Consider the following 16,447-nt stretch of genomic DNA (forward strand, 5'->3'; position numbering starts at 1 on the left):
CATAAAAATCAGTTGTGCTTCTATATGCTAGGAATGATGTATCTGAAAAATAAATTAAGAAAATTACCTTTACAGTAGCATAAAAATACTTAGAAATAGATTTAATTTAGGAGGTGAGAGATCTATAGACTGAAACTTATAAAATATTGATGAAACAACTTGAAGAAGACACAAATAAATGGAAAGATTTATGAACTGTGTTTGTGGATTGAAAGAATTAATATTGTTAAAATGCCCACACTGACCAAAAGATCTGCAGATTCAATGCAATTTCTATCAAAATTTCAATGATTTTTATGTAAATAGAAAAAAAATTCCTAAATTTATATGTTGCCACAAAAAAATCCCAATAGCTAAAGCAATCGTTAGAAAGACAAACAAAGCTGGGGGCATCACATTTCCTAATTTCAAAGTATATTAAGGTATAGTAATCAAAACAGTGTAGTGCTAGCATAAAAGCAGACACGTGGTACAATGGAATGGAACAGAGAGTCCAGAAATAAACTTATAAAGTCAACTAATTATTTGAAGAGATGCTAAGAATACACAATGGGGAAACCATAGTCTCTTCAATAAGTGATATTGGGAAAACTGGATATCCACATGCAAAAGAATAAAATTGGACCTTTCTCTTATACCATACACAAAAAATAAACTCAAAAATAATTAAATATTTAAATATAAGACCTAAAATCATAAAACTACTAGAAGAAAACATAGGGATCTCGGCATTAATCTTGGCAATTGTATGAATATGTCTTCAAAAGCAAAGGCAACAGAAGCAAAAATAAACAAATGGGACTACATCAAATTTACAAGTTTCTGCACAGCAAAAGAAATAATAAGATGAAAAGGCAACTTATGGAATGGAAGAAAATATTTGCAAATGTTATATCTGATAGGTGGCTAATATATAAAATATATAAGGAATTCATACAACTCAATAGCAACAAAATCAAGTAACCCAATCATATTAGTAACATGGGCAAAGGAAGCAAATAGTATGTTTTTTTAAACACATACAAATGCCCAATAAGAATACACAAAGATGTTCAACTTCACTAATCACTGGAGAACTACAGATCAAAACAATAAGATATCACCTTGCACATGGTAGAAAGGGGATTATTTTAAAATCGTATACTAACAAGTATTGGAGAGGAAATGGAGAAAAGGGAACATGTGCACACTGTTGGTAGAATTTTAAATTAGTCAAAGCATTATAAAAGACAGCCTGGAGGCCTCTCACAAAACTGAAAATAAAACTACTGTATAATCAAGGATTTTCACTTCTGATTAGATAGCCAAAGTACCAGTATCTCAAAGAGATATCTCACTCCTGTGTTCATTGCAGCCTTGTTTACAATAGCCAACATATGGAAATAGCCTAAGTGTCTGTCAATGGATGAAGAAAATGTGACTCTCCCTCTCTCTCTCTCTCCACATATATATATATGTATATATATATATATATAATTGATATGTGAATGTCATTTATTCCAGCACAATTTGTTGAAAAAAGCATATTTTCTTCATTAAATGTTTTTTGTGTCTTTGTTAAAGGTCAATTGACTTCATTTGCATAAATCAATTTCTGGGCAATATATTCTATTCCATTGACCTATGGAGATTTTTTTTTTCACAAATACCATGCTTTCTTAGTTACCTAAGTCTTATAAGTCTTAAAGTTCAGTGTGTGGGTTCTTTAAATTTATTCTTGGTCAATATTGTGTTGGGTATTCTAGGGCACTTGTCTTTCTGTATAATTTTAGAATAAGTTTGTTAATACTTATAAAATGGTTTATTGAGATGTTGATTACAATGACTCTGTAGATCAAACTGAGATGAACTTACATCATAATAATATTGAGCTGTTCTGTTCATGAACACTGAACATTTCTCCATTTATTTACATCTTCTTTAACTTGTTTAATCAGTTTATAGATACTTTGTTAGATTTACAAAGTTTTTTTTTGTGTATGCGGTAGTGGTGGTATTTCCAATTTCACTTGTCCATTCCTCGTATATAGGAAAGCAATTGATTTCTATACATTACCCTTTTCCTGCAACCTTACTATATTCACTAATTAGGTCCAGGAGTGTTGTTGTTGCTGTTGTTTTTGTCAATTCTTAGGGAATTTCTATGTAGACAATCACCTTATTTCTAAGCAAGAACAGTTTTATTTGTGCATTCCTAATCTTCATATAATTTTTATCATTTTCTTTAATTATTGCACTAGTTAGGAACTGCAGTATGATATTGAATAGGAGTGCTGAGAAAGAACATCCTTGACTCATTCCTCATCTTGGGAGAGAAGTATCCAGTTTCTAAGCATAAAGCAATAGTGGGTTTTGTTGTTGTTGTTTGTTTGTTTTGTAGACATTATTTTTCAAGTTGAAGAATCTTGCCTCTGTTATTAGTTTGCTGAAAAGTTTTTATCATGATTTTTCTAAAATTGTCAATAAGATCAAGTTGATTTAGCTGTCCAGGTAAACTACATCCTTACTAATTTTCTGCTTGATTTTTCTACCAATTACTAAAAATAAAAACACTGTTGAATTTTTAAATTATAATAGTGGATATGACCCTTAATCCTTACTTCTAACAGTTTTTGCCTCTTGTCTTTCGACTCTTAAATATAACTGACTCTGCTGTTAGGTGCATACATGTTTAGAATTTTTATTTCTTTTTGAGGAATTGACCAAAATTTCCCAAATTTAAGTAATACTCATCCTTAACTATGATAATATTCCTTATTGTGCTTTTAAATCTGCTTTGTATAAAATTAATATAACTACTCTTTGTTTGATTAGTGTTAGTCTGGCATATTGTTCTCCATCCTTTTACTATGAGCCTGAGTCTTGATTTTTTCAGTGAGTTTCTTGTAGACAACATATAGTTGAATCTTTTTTTTTAATCTACACCAAGAAGCTAATTGGTATAATTAGATTGTTCATATTAAAGCTACATACAGATACATCCATTCCACTGGTTTTTACTGAGAATTTTATATTATTCCATTTTTTTCTGCTCTATTAATATATGAATTATACTTCTTTAGAAAATAGCAGTTTGTCTGGAATTTGCAAATTAAATTTTCTCTAATCTAAATCTGTATTCAAATAACATCATACCACATCACTTACAGTGTATTTTTTTTTTTTTTAAGACGGAGTCTTGCTTTGTTGCCCAGGCTGGAGTGCAGTAGAGCAATCTCAGCTTACTGCAGCTTCCGCCTCCCAGGTTCAAGTGATTCTCTTGCCTCAGCCTCCTAGGTAGCTGGGATTAGAGGTGTGTGCCACCAAATCTGGCTAATTTTTGTATTTTTAGTAGAGACAGGGTTACACCATGTTGGTCAGGCTGGTCTCGAACTCCTGACCTCAGGTGATCCACCTGCCTCGGCATCCCAAAGTGCTGGGATTATAGGCATAAGCCACCGTGCTGGGACTATAGTGTATTTTTTTAACAGAGTATTTCAAATTATTTCCACCTATATGTCATGCCATTGCTGTTATTTATTTCACTTATCTATTTATATATTATAAATACTTAATATGTTATTACTATTATTAAATAAATAGTTATTGTTTTGGCCAATTAATAATAAAAATACAAGATTTTACTTTACCATCATAAATTTTTTTCCCAATATCCAAACTTTTGTTAATGTAAATCCAAGTTTATGACTTACATGTTTTTCTTTTTCCTGAAGAACTTCTTGTGATATATCTGGAAAATCAGGTTTACTGATGAAAAATTCCCTCAGTTTTTGGCTGAAGAAATTTTGATTTCCTCTCTTAACTTTTAAAGGATGATGCCTCTCAGTGTAGAATTCTAGGTTGATGCTCTTTTTTTTCTTTCAATATTTAAAATATATCACCACATTCTTTTTATTTGCATGTCTTCTGATGATATATAACTATTATTTCATTTATAAGCAAATTCCCCCAGTTCCTCAAATCTGACTTCTTTCAAGATTTTATCTTTGTCTTTTGTTATCTACAATTTGAATATGATATGCCTGTGTATAGATGTTGATGACAATGATGGTGATGATGATGATTGGTGTTTATCTTGCTTGATTAGAAAAAAAAAGATTTCTGAGTTTATGGTTTGCTGTCTCTCATTAATTTAGAAAAATTCTAAGCCATTATTTCTCCAAGTTTCCATTCTGCTTCTTTCTTTCTTCTCCTCTGATATTTCAACTATAACTATGTTACACTTTATGAAATTGTGACATAGTTGAATATTTTATTCTGTTTGTTTGCTGTTGTTTTTCTCTCATTTTCTTTATTTCAGTTACGTAAATTCCTACTGACACATTTTCAAGCTTGCTGTTTTTCTTAGCCACACCCAGTATAATCATGAGTCCAATAAAGGCATTCTTTGTTGCTGTTACAGTGTTTTAGATTTCTAGCATTTCCATTGGATTCTTTCTTAGAGTTTCTTTCTTTATCCTCACATTACTGTCCTAGTTCATTTTATGCTGCTATATCAGAATAATTAAGACAGAGTAATTTATAAGTTATAGAAAATTATTCTGTCACAGTTCTGGAGGCTGGGAAGTCCAAGTTCAAGACATTGGCATCTGCTTACAAGATAGCAGCTTAAGTGCTGATTCCTCCAGAGGGGAGGAGCACTGTTCCTCACATAGCAGAAAAAACAGAAAAGAGAGAAACCATTTCACAAGCCACTTTTATAGTGGCATTAATCTATTCATGAGGGAGAACCCTCATGTCCTAAATGCCTCCCAGAGAGCCACAGCTCTCAATACTGTTGCTCTGGGGATTTAATTTTCAGTACATGAGTTTTGGGAGACACTTTAAAACCATATTCTGTCCATTCCCCTCTCCTCCAATCAAATTCATGTCTTTCTCACATACAGATACATCCATTCCATCCTAATAGCTCCCAAAGTCTTAACCCATTCTAATATTAAATAAAAAGTCCAAGTCCAAAGTCTCTTCTAAATCAGATATGGGTAAGACTCAAGGAACAATTCATTCTGAGATTTTTTTCTCAAGCTGTAAGCCTGGGAAATCAAATTATGTACTTCCAAAATTCTATGGTGGTACAGGGATAACATTGGCATTCCTGTTCCAAAAGGGAGAAATAGGAAAGAAAAAAGGAGTAACTGTTCCCAGATAAGTCTAAAACCCAATAGTGCAAACAACATTAAATCTTATTCCTGGATAATAATATTCTTTGACCCTATGTCCCAATTATTGAGCACACTGGAGTGGGTGCTGGGTCCACAAGGCTGTGGGCAGCTTTGATTACATGGCTTGGTTAGGCAGAGCTCATACAGCTCTCACAGGTTGCAGCTGAGTCCCTGCAGCTTTCCTAGGCTGGTACTACATGCTGGTAGCTCTGGGGTCTTGGGAACAGCCACATTTCCATGGCTTCTGTAGACATTGTCTTAGTGAGGACTTTCTTCAGTGGCTCCAACCCCACAGTTTGACTGGGCATTGCCCTACTGGGGTCTCTCTGAATCATTCTTTGGAATCTGGGTGGAGGTAGCCATTTCACATAGCTCTTGCACCCTATGTAGGGTTAGCACCAAGTGGACACTGCCAAGGCTCACTGCTTGTGTCCTCCAAAGTTGTAGCCTGAGCTGGGCACACTTAAGCCATAGTTGGGGAAGCCAAGGAACACTTCAAACTGTGAGGAGCTTAGACCCAGGGTGGTTTTGGGCAGCAAATACCTGAGGTCTCACAGCCATCCTGAACCCATTCCTTGAGACCATTTTGCCCTGAACGTCCTAATACTCCGATGCTGTGATGGGAGGGACATTATTGATTATCTCCAAAATGACTTCAAGGTTATTCTCCCATTGTCTGGATGAATAGCACCTGGCTTCATTCTATTTTTACTAATCTCCTTATCAAATGGTTGCTTGGCCACACCCTCGATTTTCTCTCTTAAACAAAATTTTGTATCTTCACATGGCTAGATTGAGAGTTTTCCAAATCTTTACATCCTGCATCCCTTTTAATTATAAATTCCATCTTTAAATTGTTCTCACATTTTACATTTTACTATAAGTAGTTAAGAGAAGCCACAAAGCACTCTGAATGTTTTCCTGCTTAGAGATTTGTTCTGGCAAATATCTTAGTTCATTGCTCTTAAGTTCTGCCTTCTATGAAGTCTTAGGACATGGACACCTTTCAAACAAGGTTTTCTGCCATCTTATAGTAGTAATGGCCTTCCTTCCAGTTTCCATGAAGATATTCCTCATTTCCACCTGAGACCACATCAGAACACCTTTTACTGTACATATTTCTACCAAGATACTGTTCACAAGCACTTAGATAATCTTCTCTAAGACTTGGGCTCTTTCTACAATTTCTCTTTTTCTGAGTCCTCACCAGAAGTATGCTTAATGTCCCATTCATGGCAATACAGGTTTTTTACAGCATTCACTTCAAAACTCTTCCAGCCTCTACTATTACCCATTTCCAAAGCTGCTTCCACATTTTTAGGTATTTATTATAGCAACATGATACTCCTGTTACTAATTCTGGCATAGCCTGTTTTGTGCTACTATAGCAGAAACTGAGACTGGATAGTTCATTAAAGAGCAGATTTTTTTTTTCTTATAGTTCTGGATACTGGAAAATCCAAGATCAAGGTGCAGGCATCTGGTGTTTAGTGAGAATCTAGTCTCCACTTCAAAGCTTGAATACTGCCTACTCCAGAAGAGAGAAACACTGTTCTTCACATGGTAGAAGAGCAGAAGACAGAGAACTCTCTCCTGACAGCCCTTTTAATAGTTGCACTAATCCATTCATGAGGGAGAATCCCTTATGGCCTACATGCCCCCTTAAGGTCATACCTCTCATAATTTCTAATTGCATTAGAAATTACATTTCCAACGTGAATTTTGAGGGACATATTTAAATGATAGAAATTACTCATCTGTTTTACCATGTTGTCTACTTTTTCTATTACAACTCCTAAGAACTCCTAGCATGTTAAACATAGTTATTTTAAATTTTTTTTTTTTTTTTTTTTTTTTTTTTGGAGATGGAGTCTCGCTTTGTTGCCCAGGCTGGAGTGCAATGGCGCAGTCTCGGCTTACTGCAACTTCCACCTCCAGGGTTTAAGCGATTCTCCTGCCTTAGCCTCCCAAGTAGCTGGAACTACAGGAGTGTGCCACCATGCCCGGCTAATTTTTTTTTGTATTTTTAGTAGAGACAGAGTTTCGCTGTGTTAGCCAGGATGGTCTCAATCCCCTGACCTCGTGATCCATCTGCCCTGGCCTCCCAAAGTGCTGGGATTACAGGTGTGAGCCATCGCTCCTGGCTGTAATCCTTTTTTTTATATTTCAAACTGCTATGTCATATCTGAATCTTCTTTTGATGCTTACTTTGTCTCTTCAGACTGTGTGGGGGTTTTTTAGTTTATTTGTTTTGTTTTTAGAAGGTCTTGTAATTTTTTGTTGAAAGACATAATATATTGCATAATAGCGATTGAGATGAATCTGGTTTAATGTTTAGTTTTATTCTACTCTTGTTATGAATTAAACGTGCTTAATGCTTGGTGTAGCTTTACGTGACAGAAGCTTCAAATCCTTCTCTTATTTTTCTTTTGTCTCTCTTGTCGACTTTAGACTTCTCTAATTACTCGTCTTCAGAGAGAGTCTGTGTCCTGCATCCCTGTCAGTATTATCCAGTGCCATTTGATGGGGCCTTGTTCATGTGTTATGAAGAACCATTCACTATCATTACTATTCTCCATTTCTTGCAACAGTCACTAGTGGATCTCTCTCTTTCCTTACCATGAGAACCTGGTGGGGTTCCTACTGGTAAATCTTATGAATGTATGAGGAATCTACTAAATCTGTGGCCCTAGAAAATTTTCACTTTTATACTAGTCTACATTCTACCTTCACAAAACCATCAAAATTACTATTTAAAGGTTTCTAGTACCTTCCACTTCAAGCGTGAATATTCTCTGTATTTGCCTATATTTTCAAGTTAAGAGATTGGTTTGCTCTGCAACCTCAGTTCTCTAATGGGTCCAAGAACATGCTTCTTTTCAGTGATTGTGTGTGCACGCGGGTGTGTGTGTGTGTGTGTTGTAAGGATACATGTGACAACTTGCAATTTCATTCCATGTTAGAAATACAAAGAACCTAAATATTTTTCATACCAAACACATATATCAAGTACATTAGAGCAGATGCCTGGAGCAGGATGTGGTGTCGTGCATGAAGAATGGAAGTGGAGAGAAGGCATGTAGAGGAATAAAACAAAAGCAAAAAATCTAGTATAATAAAACTAGAGAGCAGTCTTGCATGAACCAATTCTATGAGAGTATGCTGCAAACTGAGGAAACTGATTAACTGTACATTTGCTCTCAATGACTCAGCTATACAGTGGATTAAATTAGTTACTAGGAATGGGATCCACAAATCTGTACTTTTAAAAAATATGATCATCAGAATATTTTGAAATTACCCTGTAGTTGTCTGGTATTGTGCTCCTTGTATCTCTTCTGTGTTCTTTGTGTCTTGTTTTCCCACCCTCCACAGCTGAACTTCAAAATTCTCCCTCTGAGTTTCCACCGAAGGACTTTTTGAATGCCTCTATCTTTCTCCAGTAGCCACAGCCAGCCACTGGCTGCGCTTCATTTCCTGCAGAAGCTCACTTACTTGGGTACTTACCAGGAGCAGCTGTTAGGCAATCTGGAGGGGAAGGCAGTGATGCTTTGCCTTGGGGGAGGGCTGCTTATGGAGGGAGAAAGCAGCGGCAGTGGAGGCATTCAGAGGCCTTGGATGGAGGGTCTTCTGAGGAGTATCAGGGAGGAAAGAGGCATGATCAGAAGTCTCCCTCACTGGTGCCTCCACCCCTTGAGGTTTCTAAGGTAAAAGCACTTGTGATCTGCCCAGGTCTAGAGGCCCCAGAGTCAGTGAGGGTCACTGATGAGAAAGTAGAAACACCAGGTCATTGTGATCACCCTTGTGAAAGCTGCCTGCCTCAGGAAGAGATGAGCCATGACCTGACAGCCTGGCCCACATTCGTACTCCTCAAATATATCCCTCTTCTCACACCAAGAATGATTCTTCGTTCCAGAGGTGAGATAAAAGTAAAAGAATGTAAAGCTGTCAAACAATCTGTGTGGAAGTGAAGTATGAGAAACAGTACAGTTGTTTTTAAAAAACTGTGTCCTGGGAGTTGGAAGACCTGCCTTCTGGGCCTGAAACCTTGGCCAAACCTTGGCATAACCTTAGACAAGTAAAGGAATCTCTCCTGGTCTTTGTTTCTACATCCTGTTGAATTGGTGAAATGTTGTTGGCAATGAAAGTTAAAGAAAAAGAGAGAAGCCCTGGGTAATTAGTTGACTGTAAACTCAGTATCGATCTGTGACATGATGTAACTCTGATGAAATTAAGGCGATATTAGACTGCTTAAGGAGGGAGATGTCTGTTCTATTTTGTTCTGCACTGATCAGATTGTCTGAAATACAAAGACTAGTTCTTAATTATGCTTTTAGAGGACATATTCAGGGGAGAGAAACTGAGGCAGTAAATGAGAAAACTCAAAATCAGGGAAATATGCTATTGGAGCAAAAAATAACCAGAGGAAAAAAATTTGCTTCATTTTATTACAGTAGTCAAGACATGGCTACAAGGAGTGAATGCTTGTTTTGTGCTAAGTAGTGTCTTAGAAACTTTGAATGTACCATTTCATTTAATTCTCACACTGTATCTGAGGGAATCAATGTGTGTGTTTCTGTGTGTATGTATGTGTGTGTGCATATGTGTGTTACTCTGCGGTAAAACTGATGAAACTGAGGTTTAATGAATGACATTAATATTTCTGACAACACACAGAGAGTGAGGATGCCTGGATTCAAGTCTATGTGATTCTGGCAAAAGACCTAGCCCCTAACTCATAACAGCCACAAAAGAAAGCAAGAGTTTTTAAGTCCTTAAAGAGTGTCACAGGTGCTCTGTCTGTCTCTAGTAGCAGAACCAGGACTTACATCTGGAAGTAAGTCCTGTATGACTTATGTATGAAGTCATACAAGACTTAAGTATGATGATGAAATTCACCTCAATTATGTACTTCTTAACAAATGAAGCTGCAAGACGATTGAATGAGTATCTCACTAGAGTTAGTGATTGGAGGCATTGAAACAGAGGCGAGGCAAATATTCATCTGGGATATCTTTATGGCCATCTGTGCATGATAGAAGGTGAACTAGATGAACTCCAAGGTCATTTCCAACCCTGAGAGTTTATGGCTCTTTGATAACCAAGTTCTAGCATGTTGTAACAGCCAGTGCTCTTAAGAGTTCACAACGCATACAGTATTTATGTGGATGATTAAGACAGGTTGCTATCAACATTCCTCAGAGAAACATAATAGACAAATAAAACAAACCTTAGTATGTATTTATCCCTTACATAGTTTCAGTCACTAAGTGCTTTACACACTTTAAACCCCATAACAACGTCTCAGAAAGCCTATTTTTAAATCATTTTACAAAGGGGACATCTGAGATGCACAGTAGTTATCTTGTTTTCTCAAGTTCACAAGGCTAGTAGGTAGCAGAAGAGGAATTGGAACTCAGGTCTGTCTATCTCCCAACGCTTCTTCCTTACCATTCTGTTATACCACTTCCCTCTACATGGTAAAATTTCTCTTTATTAATGAGAAATCTGAGGCTTAGATTGAAAGAAATTTTCTATGGATTCAATAATTTCCTAGTTGCCCTGTGCTCTCACTATACCTAAATAAGCTCACTGAATACTCGCAACAGTTCTCTTAAGTGGGTATTATTACTCTTGTTTTATAAATACAAAAATGAGAAGCAAAAAAAATGAGTACGTCATTTCTCTTGGTCACATGCAATAATTGGCAGGACCAAAATACCTTTGCAAACCTGGATATCTTCACAACGAACTCACTTGACCTAGCTTACCAAGCAGATGTTTGATGCCAAGAACATGTTGGCTGCCTGCGATCCCTGCCATGGCTGCTACCTAATGGCAGCTGCCATTGTTGATGGCTGCATGTCCATGAGGGAGGTGGATGAGCAAACGTGTAACATCCAAAACAAGTATAGCAGCTACTTTGCTCATTGGATCCCCCACAATGTGGAAAGAGCTGCTTGTGACATCCCACCCCTTGAGCTAAAAATGTCTGTTACCTTCATCAGTAACAACACAGCCATCCAGGAGCTGTTCAGGTTCAGGTGTATCTTGGAGCAGTTCACAGCCAAGTTCAGGTGCAAGGCCTTCCTGAGCTGGTACTCAGGCAAAGGCATGCATGACGTGGAGTTCGCTGAGGTCGAGAGCAACATGAACAACCTGGTGTCTCAGTATTAACAGTACCAAGACACCATACAGAGGAGGAGAGAGAGTTTGAGGAGTGGGCCAAGGAAAAGGTGGCTTAGACCCTTCTGTTACTAGGTGAAGGGTGGAAGTGGCATGTATTTTTTAATCACTCACAATGTTTTCTGTGATAGCAACACCTCACTGTGTGTGCACTTGCTGTGTATTCACCTCTATTACAACCTTTTCATAGTAAAAAAAATTAAAAAGCCTCTCAGAGAAACATAATAAAATAACATAAATTAAACAATAAAAATAAAAATAAATAAATAAAATAAATAAACGTGGACTGACCAAGTCCACAGTTAAAAAGCTAAATGATTTGCTTAGAGCCTTGGGAAATTACAACCAAGAATCCATTGTTTTAAAAACCTTAGATACTTCTATTTTTCACACACCAGCAATGCTCATCATGGAAAGTCAATAAGTGTGCTTGGCTCTGTTTATGATGACTAGCACTTCAAATCTCATTTTCTGATTCATTCATACTCTACAAACAAATGTAATAAGTGTTTTCTATGTATGTTTCACGAAATGCTAATACAAAGCAGTTTTGGACAAATCTATCTCAAAGAAAGGAGAACCTGTGCCTGGACTCTGACATAGAAACAAAAAACAAAACACAACAAAAAACGAGACTCAAGCCCAGAGAAGATCCCTTCCCAATAACAAGGAAATAAATTGATAGCAAAAGATGACTTTCTTCTGCTGAGTTCAGATTTGGCTCCTGAACTCTGCAAAAGGAAATGAGGGAATGAATTTATTTCTGAAGCGCATTTGAAAAGGAAGCCAACTTTCCTCTCTGGCTTTTTTTTTCTTTTCTTTTTCTTTTTTTTTTTTTTTAAGTATCAAAAGAATCCTTAAACACATAGGGAAGACAGGTCAACCATTCAAACCCCCGTGATTTCCTTCAGTCTTCTGCACATTTCATAAGTGAGGATTTTCTCTCAGAAACCACAACAGCACACAAAGCAAGCTCAATAGTGCAATGAGTTGTCACTGCCAAAGAGTTGTCACTGCCAAAGAGTTAGCCTCATCCTCATAGATGAGACACCAGGACAATGTTTTCCTACCACAATGTTGTGAGGAAACCTGAGCACCCAGAAATCTCGGTGACTTTCATATTTCTAGCACATTGCTCCCCAAAATGTAGATTTGTAACCTTGGTAGTTCTGAAATGTTTGTATGTAATACTTGTGATGATTGAAAGCATTCTTGAAATTGAAAAGGGCACTCAAAAGTTGTAGATGGTACACAATTCCAGTGCTAAGGAAAAGTGAATCACATGATGGCATGGCAGAATTATTTTTATTTCAATTTTCTTCCAACTCTTTGAATTAAGTCAAGGAAAATAAAACCTTCCAATTTTGAGCTAAAATAGGTCTTCAACACCTAATTTAACACCCCTTTAAAAGAAAAAAATTGAGACAGGTTCTCACTTCATCACTCAGGCTGGAGTGCAGTGGCACAATCCTGGCTCATCACACTTCCAACCTCCCATGCTCAAGCGATCCTCCATCTTCAAACTCCTGAGTAGCTGGGGCTACTCAGGAGGTGCACGCCACCACACCTGGCTGATTTTTATTTCTATTTTTTATTTTTTTTTGTAGATATCGCTCTGTTGCCCAAGCTGGTCTCCAACTGCCAGGCTCAAGCGATCCTGTCTGAGCCTCCCAAAGGGCTGGGATTTTTTTGTTTGTTTTTTAACAAAGAAGAAACATGTCTCGTCTCAAGAGCCTTAGGCTACTAAAAATGTCTAACTAGGATTCAGTCAAATTTAAAGCTACAGTTGATCCTCATTATCTATGGATCCATAGTTGTGAATTCAGCTACTTGCTAAAATCTACTTGCAATCCTGAAATACTCACAAAGTTTCTGCAGTCATTCAGACATGTTCAAAGCAGTGAAAAAGTTTGAGTTATTGTACATGCTTGCTCTCAGCTTACATTGAGTAATGTGACATTCTGTCTTCTTGTTTCAGATCCCATACTGTAAACAAGCATCCTTTTCATGGTCTATTTAGTGTTACGTTTTTGGATTTTGGTGGGTTTTATTGTTAGTGATTTTGTCGTTGAAAATGGTTTTTAAACACAGTACTGAAGGGCTGTCTAGTGTTCCTAAGCACTGGAATGCTGCAATGTGCCTTACAGAGAAAAAACATATGTTAGATAAGCTTTGTTCGGGCATGAGTTATAGTGCTGTTGGCTGTGAGCTGAATGTTAAAGAATCAACAACATATATTAGATGAGGCATCTTTAAACAGAAACATACATAAAACACGTGTATGTATTGATTGATTGATGACAACATGTGACTACAGGCTAGAAGGAACCTAACCCTATATTTTTTCTTAGGTGTAATAATTCAGTATTCACCCATTCTATGTTTGCAGACACTTTATAGAACCTAACTACCATGAATAATGACAATCTAATTCTCTTTTAGGCAAGTGACTTAAAACTTTCTTTTTATGATGGTACTATTTAAAATGAATTTATTCAAGTTAAAAGCAAGCCAATTTAAATAAAAACACTTAAGTTAAAAAGAATAGTACAGGGTACAGGTTGTTTACTGTCATAGCAAAATTTGAAAGTAGTAAAGGAAAACCTGAAGTCTGTGAGTCACTAATTTAGCCAAAGCTTTTTGAGTCATCTTGCCAGAAGATTTTACCAGTTATTGAGCCTCAGTGTCCTTATCTCCAAAAAGATTATTATACCTTCTCACATACTGAGGTGCATTTGAGGAAACAAACTGAAAAGCACTTTTAAACCTACCTACGGGCAGGGCATGGTGGCTCATGTCTGTAATCCCAGCACTTTGGGAGGCTGAGGCAGGTGGATCACCTGAGGTCAGGAGTTTAAGACCAGCCTAGCCAATATGTTGAAACCCAGTCTATACTAAAAATACAACAATTGGCTGGGCATGGTGGTGCATGCCTGTAGTCCCAGCTGCTCCGGTGGTTGAGGCACGGGAATCGCTTGAACCCAGGAGGCCGAGGTTACATTGAGCCGAGATCGCGCCGCTGCACTCCAGCCTGGGTGACAGAGCAAGACTCATCTCAAAACAAAACAAAACAAAACACCTACCTAAGAACCTTATCAATATGAATGAGGCATCACCACAATAACTGTTGTTTCCTTTTGTAGACAAATTGTGAGGATTACCAGCTAATCTGAGCTCCTATGCTACTGCAGTTCCATCTGTCAGAAGAAAAGAAAAGAAAAAAAGCACATTTGACATGCCCCCCACCTCCATTACCCACTAATAATGAAAAAATAATGATCTTTTTTCCCATGTTGGTGAATATTTTCCCTGTCAACTCTGATATGCTCATAATGCTGGCAGACAGATTATTTATGACCAGAGAAATTAAATATTATTTCATTTCTCCTAATACAATCTGTGGCGTCTCCCAGCTCCCAATTCCTTCCCATTAAGGTTATTGTCTTTTCTGCTCCAATTGGCTGCGTGCTGTTGGGTTGTAACAGCACTGGCAGAATGCTCGGAGCATAATGGAGGTGGTAGAAATGGTGTAATTTGCAAGACTGCCTTTCCCTTCTCATCTAAATGAAGACATTTGGTCCCTGCAAGTCAAAACCCATTTTGATGAGTCTAGATGCATTTGGACTAATGGAAAAGGACAGCCATAGTTGTAATGGACTTCCTGAACTGGGTTTTCTTACTTAGAATCACAGAATTTCGGAACTTGGAGGGTGATTCAAGTCCATCTGTTTCAAGTCTCTCATTTGCTTGGGGGAAACTGAGGAGCAGAGAAGGGCATTCATGCAATGACACCTCTGATGAAACAGCACTTCTTTCCTTTCCAACCTCTGTTCAATATTCTCATACTTTCAGTATGATTTAGATCCTTATCAGGAGCCCATGCCCTTCTCTAAGCACTGAGAGATATGAGTACCTTTTATAAGGGCCAGAGGCAGGAATCTTTCCCAAACAGGGGTTTGTGCCTTCTTGCCTCTGTGCCTTTGCGATTTCTATTCTTTCAGGTAATATCAGCTAGAGGTGAACTGGAGTATTTTGGGGACCTGCATGGTGGCTCAACTTCTTCCTCTGCCCAAGCCTGTTTTCCTTCCTTCTTTTCATAGGTGTTATTTCTAATAACAAATCCAATCCCAGTCCCTGCTTCAGGAGAACTCAACCTGTGACACTGAGGAGGCGAAATGTAAGATGAGTTTCTTCCTTCCTTATTCTTAGATTTATTTCACACTTGCTATGTGCCAAAACTGATATAGATCTGGTGTGTAAAAATATAGTTCCTCCTAACTGAAAGCAACCAGCTGGATAGCAGAGAGACAATAAGAAGCAATCATGTTAAGCCACTGTTTAATGCAGACCATTGTTACCTCCTGACTACACTACTGCAATATGGCCCTTGCTTGTATTTCACTTTCTATGTTGTTCCTATTTATTCATCAAGTGAAAACCCAAGTCTGGCCGGGCGCAGTGGCTCACGCCTGTAATCCCAGCACTTTGGGAGGCTGAGGCAGGCGGATCACGAGGTCAGGAGATCGAGACCATCCTGGCTAACACGGTGAAACCCCGTCTCTACTAAAAATACAAAAAATTAGCCAGGCATGGTGGCGGGCGCCTGGAGTCCCAGGTACTCAGGAGGCTGAGACAGGAGAATGGCATGAACCCGGGAGGCGGAGCTTGCAGTGAGCCCAGATAGCGCCACTGCACTCCAGCCTGGGCACAGAGCAAAACTCCGTCTCAAAAAAACAAAAATAAAAACAAAAACAAAACAAAACAAAACCCAAGTCTGATCATGTTACTTCTTGGCTTAAAATCTCTTAGTGGGCTAAGTGGGCGCTGTGGCTTATGCCTATAATCCCAGCACTTTAGGAGGCTGAGGCAGGTGGATCACCTGAGGTCAGAAGTTTGTGACCAGCCTGGCCAACATGGTGAAACCCCATCTCTACTAAAAAATACAAAAAATTAGCCAGGAATGGTGGCATGCACCTGTAATCCCAGCTACTCAGGAGGCTGAGGCAGGAGAATCACTTGAACCCAGGAGGCGGAGGTTGCAGCGAGCCGAGATCACACTGCTGCACTCCAGCCTGGGCAACATAGCGAGACTCCATTTC

The 16,447-nt window shown here is 37.9% G+C and overlaps 1 protein-coding gene across 1 annotated transcript; it reads left to right on the forward strand.

The window, feature by feature from the left end:
- The first annotated feature begins 10,940 nt into the window (after positions 1 to 10,940).
- Positions 10,941 to 11,339, forward strand: LOC101153161 (tubulin beta chain). The gene has a single exon (XM_019033253.2). The coding sequence runs from the start codon at positions 10,941 to 10,943 to the stop codon at positions 11,337 to 11,339; it is 399 nt and encodes a 132-aa protein (XP_018888798.1).
- Positions 11,340 to 16,447: the final 5,108 nt, after the last annotated feature.

The sequence above is a fragment of the Gorilla gorilla genome, chromosome 13, assembly GCF_029281585.2.
Source record: "Gorilla gorilla gorilla isolate KB3781 chromosome 13, NHGRI_mGorGor1-v2.1_pri, whole genome shotgun sequence".
NCBI lineage: Eukaryota > Metazoa > Chordata > Mammalia > Primates > Hominidae > Gorilla > Gorilla gorilla.

What these genes read in the sequence shown, in the direction of transcription:
- LOC101153161 (XM_019033253.2), top strand. Translation starts at nt 10,941, where the DNA reads ATGTTTGATGCCAAGAACATGTTGGCTGCCTGCGATCCCTGCCATGGC.